This window comes from Notothenia rossii, assembly GCF_949606895.1.
Source record: "Notothenia rossii genome assembly, chromosome: 8".
NCBI lineage: Eukaryota > Metazoa > Chordata > Actinopteri > Perciformes > Nototheniidae > Notothenia > Notothenia rossii.
Window position 1 is genome coordinate 31044883 of NC_136906.1, and position 9743 is coordinate 31054625.

At 39.3% G+C, this 9743-nt stretch overlaps 1 protein-coding gene across 2 annotated transcripts; it reads left to right on the forward strand.

Annotated features, from left to right (window-relative positions):
* The first annotated feature begins 2816 nt into the window (after positions 1-2816).
* On the forward strand, positions 2817-5230 carry LOC307017199 (THAP domain-containing protein 1 B-like). 2 transcript variants are annotated; one of them, XM_079646746.1, is made up of 3 exons: positions 2817-3580; positions 3975-4167; positions 4339-5230. In XM_079646746.1, exons 1-3 carry the CDS (start codon positions 3501-3503, stop codon positions 4729-4731), a joined length of 666 nt encoding a protein of 221 aa, XP_079502872.1. In that variant the 5' UTR covers positions 2817-3500; the 3' UTR covers positions 4732-5230. The 2 variants fall into 2 exon arrangements, with proteins under 2 accessions (XP_079502872.1, XP_079502873.1); XM_079646747.1 differs by having other exon boundaries at positions 4050-4167.
* Positions 5231-9743: the final 4513 nt, after the last annotated feature.

A 9743-nucleotide genomic window follows, 5' to 3' on the forward strand; every position in this document is an offset into this window, starting at 1 on the left:
GAACGCACCCGTAGGTAATGTTGCTGCTGAAGCTAGACCATCATGTCGGAGCAGCAGAGCCTTATTATACATCCACCATGAGCCGAGCCGACAGGCAGGAAGACTCGAGCACACAGCTCGCACTTCATTATAATATATATAAAAAAGAACACCATGCGTGTCATGATGGCACATAACAGCTCACAGCCGCAGATTACTCCGGGTCCCAGACACCCCCATAGGGGAGAAGGGGGTAAGTTGAGCCAGTGGGTAAGTTGAACCACCCCCTGTAACCAGGCAACGCCTTATAGTTGTAATGAAGTGACTAGAAATTATGCAAGCCCCACCCATTTCTCATTGCTTGTGAAAGAGAGATACACATTGTGGTCTGGTAAGTAAACATTTTTACAAAAAAAGGTTTTCTGCTTGTCAAAGTACATTTTCTAGATGTCAGCTATATCGGCTGTCATGTAAAAAAAAAGTATCCAGGTTTAAACACATATATTGTATATGTTGATATGTTGGCAGCGTATTAAACCATGTGAATCATTAAGCTAAAGATGACTCTTAATGAATGAATTTTAATGCTAGGCTATTTTTTCTAAAATGGTGGCTATGGGGTAAAGTGAACCATGGGCCTTGGGGTAAGTTGAGCCAGTTTTTCAATGGAGAAATTAATTAAAGTAGGCCAAGTTGATAATAAGAGCTCATTGTAGGCTACATTTAAAGTTGTATTTACCCTGTGTTTGATTGGTAAGATGTATGAAATTGTATCACCATTTGTATGATTACTTTTCATTTTAACAAAAATCAATCAATTCAATCGAAATTTATATTAAAAATATTTGAAAAACTAAGCTTGTATTTGGTTTGTTATTTATTGTTTATAGTTACCTTTAAGATTTGCTGTAGATATGCCCAGGTTTGAACAGGTATGCCCAGGTTTGAACAGTGGTTCAATTTACCTACACTGGGGCAAGTTGAGCCACAAAACTTTTTTTTTAAAGAAGTAATATTTTCACTGCCCTTGATCAAATATGAATTATTATCATTGCTATTGATAGGAGACATCCTGAATTATAGGTGTACGTTTTCATTTTTATTATGTGTCATTTCTCCTTGCTTAGAGCACAGCATAACTAAACAATGGCTCAACTTACCCCACTCTCCCCTACCCCAAAAATATTTTTATTGCAGATCTACATGAATCACACAAACGACCTATTTTGGATTCAAAACGGCGAATTTCGCCGAAAGGTGACAAGTTTGCATCACTGAACATAGACAGAGCACAACTGAAACATAACATCTGAAACGATGTAAAAACATAATACACTTGTGGGGATGCAGCTTGGGATGTGAGGAGTGAGGGACACGGCTTAGAACGGGCGTGTCGCCTGGCAGGACAGGAGAGTGTGTGCACCAGTCTGCCTTGATCTGTGAATTCATGTCCGTGACACTCACTGCTGCCCACAGCTGTTTTATAGAAGGAAATTCCTTCACTTCATGAAAGTATTTTAACCACACACACCTCTACACACACATGACGGGTGTTATTTTCCCCATAAGGAACAAGTCGCTGCAAATTATCCCGCATATTACATGGTCACATTCTCAACAAAGTAACGACATGACTCCCAATATTAATTTAAATGCTTTTATGGATTTAGAAAATGTTTTTATTGATTTAAAAAATAGTTGTATGTATTGATTTAAATTGACATGCATCCGCTAAAAAAAATAGTCCGTTGTTACCGTTTTTTAAACAGTCTGAATGAAACGGCAGCTCTCAGCTGTGTATTTACACAACTAATGGCCCATCAACCACAGCTCTCTCCCCCCTTCCCCCCTGATCTTTCTTCTCCAGCAGCTAAATTAACTGTAGGTTACTCTGAGTGACAAGCTTACAATTAGACACAACATGTCATTCAAGTGACCCTCAGTTAGTTGACTTTTATGTTCAACTGCTAAATTCGTTACTGATAAAAAAAGGGCTTCTACTGTACCTAATTACCTTAACACTAGAACCGCCAGAGGTTTTTGTATAGGCCTACCTAAACCTGTCAAATCCCGCTATTAGAATGCAATTTTTAACAACATAGGGTGCTACATAACACACTTTCAGGGAAAGTCAGAGACTGGGAGACTTTAATATTTTATTGAAAAAAAGTTACATTGCACACACACAACACACATCACACAAATTGACCCGATTGGCGGTGCTAGTGTTAAATAAACTCACTAATTAATGAAACCAGTTCAATACGCATTATTCTTATTCTTATCATTCTTTATGAGCGCTGAAGTAGTCTTAAAATCAGATCTGTTTTTTAAATGAAATCTGACGGCAGGCAGTTAGCTCTGATCACCTATGATAAATGCACGACACCTAATCTGGCCATTCAGCCACAGAGCTCCCTCTATACGAATCAAACTGTAGACGGTGTGAAAGCACCTATTGTTTTAAATAATGGTCGGAATGTGACCTGTGAGCCTTCTAAATTACCGTGGTACAGCACATTCTAAACTAAAATGTTCAATCAATAAAGTAACATCTTATCTTATCTTAATAATATCTTCATATTAATAATAATAATAAATCATACAGTATGTGTCCGAAAGGGAGCAGGAGGAAGCAAACACAAAAATCGACAAAAGATATACTGCATATTAAAGCAAACGATTGTAAAGGTAAAAGTATGAGCATAACAAATAAAGAAGTGTAATGTAAACATTTACATTATAATTATGATTATTTAATATATAAAGACTATATATTATTGAATTACAAGATTAGATATACTTTAGTTGATCTAAAATATTGATGTGTTGAAATGCTCTTCAAAACACAACTGAAAGTCCATGAAACTTGTCTTTCTGTATTTGTGAATGAAGCGCCATCTCCTGGTTAAAACCTGAAATTGAAAAGGCAACGCCCTCTTGGAAAATAGTGGGAGGGCTGAACATTCCTCTATACTGCTCTTAGGCAGGTCGTAGGCAGGAAGCTGTAAACTGGAGTCTGAAATTCAGTGCTACATCTGTAGATGGCTCATGGGAGATTTTCCAGCGTAGCTCACCAGCCGCCATCTTGCTACAGTCAACAGCTACTCTGGTACGCGCTATGGTAGCTGTTGTAAGGTGAGTGATCTGCACAAAAATACTCTTAAATCGCTGAAATATTGACTGATTTACAAACGGTTTGGTTTATTATAAACATTATTAGCATGGCTATGATACAGGATGCTTGGACATGTTGAAATTGCAGCTTTTCTTTGTGTATGTGCCGTGGTTGTATTTATTAGCTGGCTAATAACAAGAGGCTGTGAGTGGGACCTATTATTTACAAAGTTGACCCAGCAACTTTACACCAGTGGGAGAGGCATAACTGCTCTTTCTTTTCAACATAACTTAAGTTACACATGATTTCTTCCAAGTGGTTTGGCTTATTAAAAACATCTTACATTTTAGATACATTATGATACAGGAAATTGCTGGCTTTGTGTTTACAGAAGTACCTGGCTATGCCTGACTTTTGTGCAGCCTACGGATGCTCTAATCACCGCAGTCTGCAAACAAGAACCCGTGGAATCACCTTTCACGTGTAAGATATGACAATGTTATGACTATAATTAGGATAATCGTTAATTACTTAGTGGATGTATGTGCATTACAAGTCCTGCTACACAGGATCAGTGGGGCTATGTGAGATAATAGTATTGCAAGATTGATGTTGACCCAGCCTCTTTAGAATATGTTGCTACCATTTCTTTACACAATTATTTAATGTTTCTTTTCGACACCTTTTTTATAACTCTTAGTGTGGTTGTCTTATTCTTAAAGTAAACATTACATACATACATAGATACATACAATTACCCCAAACATATGATAATTTTGTTGTGTATTTTTGTCCTTACCCTTAATGTTAAAGGAAAGAAGGGAGGACAATTTTGACAATAATTTATATATCTGGCTACCTTTCTCATGTTTTTAAGGTTTCCCAAAACCGGAGAGAGGAGGCGGCAGTGGGAAGTTGCCCTAATAAGGGACGGTTTTGTTTCCTGTGGCAGGACACTGCTCTGCAGTGATCACTTCAGTTGTGAGGACTTTGACAGGACGGGGCAGACTGTCCGGCTTAAAGATGGTGTTGTGCCAACAGTATTCAATTTCCCAGCTCATCTTCAAAGGGTATGTGTATCATTGGCCAACAAGAATTCAAGGTATATAAGATTGATATATAAATATGTGATTAAATGTCACACTTTAGCTTTTCTTTCTGCAAGTTTAGGAATAAATAATGTGTTGTGTATTACAGCACATTTTAAACACTCAAAATGTATTTAATTATGTTTATTTTAGCCGGAAGCAACAAGAAGCACAACCACTTCAAGAAGAGCGGAAGATGAACCTCAGCCTAATGTTGTGAGTATTCTGAATGTGGCCAAGACCAGAGAGATGGTCATTGATTTCAGGAGGGTGAGGACGTCTCCTCTACCCCTGTGCATTCTGGGAGAGGATGTGGCTGTTGTGGAGGATTACAAATACCTGGGAGTGCACTTAGACAATGGGCTGAACTGGAGGATCAACTCTGACGCTGTGCACAAGAAGGGGATGAGCAGACTCTATTTTCTGAGGAAGCTGAGATCCTTCCACGTGTGCAGCAAGATGCTGGAGATCTTCTACCGGTCTGTTGTAGCCAGTGCACTCTTCTTTGCTGCGGTCTGCTGGGGGGGGAAGCATCAGAGCCGGTGACACCGGCAGGATCAATAAACTGATCAGGAAAACTGGGTCTGTCATCGGCATCAAGCTGGACCCCTATGAAGCTGTGGTGGAGAGGAGGACACTGAACAGGCTGTTGTCCATCATGGATAACCCCACCCATCCTCTCCACCTGCAGCTGGACAGACAACGGAGCTCCTTCTCCAACAGACTGCATCTCCGCTGTGCTATAACTCTGTACAACAAATCACCTCTGGCTGGAAGATAACTCTCTGCTCCATAGTTTCTCTTGAATATAACCACGTTGTACATTTTACACATATATAATCTGTTCAATATTTAACATTAATATTCCATATTAATGTATATTATGTATATTATATATATAATATCCTGCCAAACTCAACATGTATATTGTCCTCTTTATTTTTCTTGCTTTTTTCTAATTTATTGTAAAATGCCTTGTCCCTTATGCTGCTGTAACTAAAAATGTTTTCCCAAATTGGGATCAATAAAGTACCATCTTATCTTATCTTATTTACATGTGGAATGTCACTAACAAATATGAGCATCATATGGCTTGTCATATTAAATCCTTTATCTCGGTGGTACCCAAGAAGGTCTATGATGGTGTTACTAGGAGAGCGCAATATAATTTGAGGTGGTACTCTGTGTAAAAAGTTTGAGAACCACTGGCCACCTCACTTGCTCTATGTCACTCATACACTTGAATAAACACGTGCAAACATTGAAACTACACCCAGGGGTTGGCAACCTTTACAATCAAAATAGCCATTTTTGTCCAGAGCCTCAAAACATATTTTTGCCTTATAAGGTGACAAGCCTATTAAGATCAATTTCTTAAAAGTACGCGTCTAATAATGTGTCTAATAAACCCATACAATGGTTGTGAAAGAATACCAAAGCTGAGGCTAGACGATGATTGATTGTTGGTGTGCCATGTGTCACCGTGTGTCTTATTGGTTTTGTGTTATACTGTATTTTATTGTGTGCAGCTGATCCTTATCTCCAAGACACATTTAAAACAAAATAACCTTGAACCTTGAAGCCCCATCTCTCCCCACCTGCCCCTGCTTCCTACATCCCCTCCACACCAAGTTGTTCTTCTTAATAATAATACATTTATTTTGGGGGGCCGCCTTTCATAACACCCAAGGACACCTTACAGGGCATAGGGGCAATATAGGGAACAATTAAAACAGTGGATTTAGTGAGATATCAGCAGGGGTAAGACAAGACAAACAACATTAAATGGACTACAGAAGGACACAAAAGGACACAGGTTAGGCTACAGTTTATATTATTCTTGGGCTTGTTTCGACTACAAGAACTCAGCGCACCGTGCTGTGAAGTGGTAACGTATTTCAAAGGTTCTGGATTTGTTTACAAATCTAGAAACTAAATACAAAACTAGGACGATATGAAGATCTGATGTCAAAAATAATTGTTATAAATGAGACAGAACTGGTCTGTCTGTGAGCTAATTTTATGCTGGTTTGGTTCTTCTGATAAAGGTGTGAATATCTAAATAATATACCACCATATGCTATTGTCATTAGTTGTATCCCTGTTCTTCAAGCTAAGGCATTGCTAAATTAACAACTCTTGGCTTACAGATTGGTAAATTTAATATTTAATATAAATACCTTGTTGTTCCCTCTCTGTGTGTATAGCTATTGCTTTATCTGCTCAATGTTATTTTCTTAAGAAAGTCCATGATTATAAGTATGCAGTATCATAACTACATCTTTGATGTTTATAAAAAACCAAACCGTTTGAAAATTGGTTGAAAATTGAGCAAGCTATGTTATTTAAATAGTACACCATAATGTTATGAATGAGAGCACTGCCTGTAGCAAGATGGCGGCCATGTGGCAACGTCGGTCTCCATTGGCCAGCAGCGCGGGTGAGTCATCTAGTGTTTATATCTATGCTCTGAACGCTCGATCCCCGGCAGATCTCTGTGTCCGCTACAGCGTGTCTGTTAGGCCCCGCCCCCCGCACACAGAGAGACACAGGGAGATCGCTCTTCTGGAGTGAAGAGAGCGGAAATAATGATATTGCAAGTTAGAAACGTAAGATGCATTTTGACAGACAAGATGGACACTTGGGGGAAAATATGCTGCATTTTGAATGTCCGATAGATAGTCCACCATTAACACCTTAGTCCCGTCTCGTCTCGTCAACGAAAATTAAATATACATTTCGTCATAGTTTTCGTTATCAAGAATCTATTTTTAGCTCGTAAACGTCTCATCTTAGTCATGTAAGAAAGGTTGTTGACGAACATTTTTCGTCATAGTTTTCGTTGACAAAATTAACACTGCGTGTATGCTAACGCTAGCGCAAATGCTAACGCAAATGTTAGCGCGAATTCTAACGCATTTTCTCATTGTGTTTAAACTGTTTAAACATCTCCAAATGTCATCACATATATATATATATATATATATAACACAATACATGTTACTAATCCTTACTGTGTAAGCGTAAGGTTTACACTTACACTTACAGTCATTGCTTTCTGACGGACTTGACCCTTTACTGTTCAGGTTGCAAAGGGAAAATTAGTAGCATTCTACTCATGGATGTCTACTGCCAGGGGCGCGGGAAGGGGGGTGCTGAGGGCGCTGCAGCACCCCCTAGCGGCAGGCAGGCGATGCGGAGCTCCCCTGTCTGCACATTTATTTTATTTTTATTTTATAATATATTTATTTTATTTCATTGTGCCTGAGATTATATTTTATATTAAATTATTATTCAAATGATAATTTAAAACTATATAATAAATTATTTTGCTTCAGGGAAGAAAAACAAAAAAGATGTGGAAAAAAGTTTTCAGTCGGCTACTTTTAATGTGACACACAATAACACAAGTAATTCGGAATTCTTTCTCTCTAAAAACGCTAAATCTGCTAAATCATGTGCATAATCTGTATACTGGTCAATATCATGTTTGTGGTATTTGAATTATTATTTTATGGTTATTGCTGCCAGAGGCGGCGGGCACTGTAGGCTAAGCCTTCCCAAATATTTGTGTCACTGCATCCTGGTAAAATAAAAATATAATGTATAATGTTTGTGTCTTTGACATTAGCGTTGCTATGCAGCCATCTGTGCCCTGTACTACGAAGCCAGTTCAACAGACCCTGGATATGTTTGAGTTATCTTAACTAACCCTAACAAACAAGATCTCGCTAAGCGGTCCTACGACACTGGTTATCAACTTGGTAATTCAAGCCAGGGTTTTTCTCTCCAGCTGAGAGCATGTTCACGTGAAAGGGGCGGGGTTAGCTGCATTTGTTTGAAAGCGTACAACAGTTGTATGATATCACTGCCCCATCTAAGACACGAGTGGATCTGACTTTAATTACATTTGAGTTGAGTGTTTTGTCAACTTAATGTGTTGCTTAAAATAATACTTCTGCACACAGTATATGTGACAATGTAAGTGTTGCACGCACTGTTCGAAATGGGGGGGAGGCCCCGAAGAGGGAGGGAGCTCCCCTGAAGGCCGACTTTGAGATAAATTGGGGGAGCCCAAAAAAAATCGTACATATTTGTGTCACACAGATTAGAAAAATTGAGTTTCTGTAAATAACAGTTATTGAAATAAATAATAGTTATTGTTCATTACAGTTTCAGAATATTTGTTTTATATTTGTGAATATTTCTGGGTGTACGTGGTGGCGCTGCATTCTTTACGCTACTTACGTTGCTATGGTTACGGTGGCGATGCCGGTGCGGTATTTGAAATGTTCATATTGATATTTTTTTTAACTCTGGCTTTGTAATAAAAAATATGGCAAAACGAAAACAGCCAAGCTTCGCAGCTTTTGGATTCACAAGCAAAGAAGCGAAGGAAGCAAAGAAGCGAAGGAGTCTAAAAATGACAACGTGAAAGGAAAACAACTTGCGGCTGTGAGCGGCGTTAGGGTCGAGTTTGACAGCTCCACACCGAGGGAGAGGCCTGCCGATGCGGAGCATGAAGAGGCTTCAACAACGGCCACAGCCGCCGGCGTAGTGACACAGGCCATTTCTCAAACGCGAGTACACATGCTGCATAGCAACTATTTCAAGTATACTACGTCATTGAGTGGCGCCGAAGGACTGTTTAAATGCATGTTAAATGCCCAGAATTCTGTGCCACTCTATTACGTAGTATACTTGAAATAGTTGCTCTGCAGCATGTGTACTCGCGATTGAGAAACGGCCACCGTCTTTAGTAGTAGCAGAGTGATTTTATAGCAATTGATCAAATCCGCGCTGCTGCGCCAGTCAACAGAGCGTGCGTGTGATATATTTAGTAGCAGGATGTGTACTGAAAAATAGGGCTCCCCCGAAAGCAAATGGGTAATTCGAACACTGGATGCACGGCCAGATACGGCTCGAGAAGCTGACTCAGATAAGGAAATATCGTGATATTATATGATCGATGATCTGATTGATGATGTGATATCAGCGTGGTATGAATGATAAGTGCGACACGTCGGCGTCTTCTCTGCAACGGCAGTTTAAACTGTATTTCCTTTATTCTGTAATATGACTTGATAGATTTAAACTCCGCACTCTGAGCTCTGATTGGTCAGCAGGCGGTGCTTTCACTGAGTGGATCTATTTTCTATAGACGCCGGGGGCGGGCAGCGCCAGGTAAAAAAAAGTTATTTAGCCTTCCCAAACCTGAGCCTCACGCGCCCGCCTATGATTGCTGCTGCAGCCGTGCATAATCTGTGTAATATGTAGCCAATAAATTCCACATTGTTGGTAAAATAATATTTTACATCTTTGTAGTGTGTGTGCTCGCGCTTTTGTGCATGCTCTATAGTGCCCGTAATACCTTCCCGCGCCTCTGTCTACTGCCGTGCTATTCAGTTCACTTTCTCCAACTTCATGTACCCGGTTTTTTCAGTCTAACCTTCAGTACAAATTTTACAAATATATAAATGTGCAAATATGAAACATACAGGTCAATATCACCTTGCTATACTGTAGCTGAACTGTCAATACCCCAAAACATATTCTTA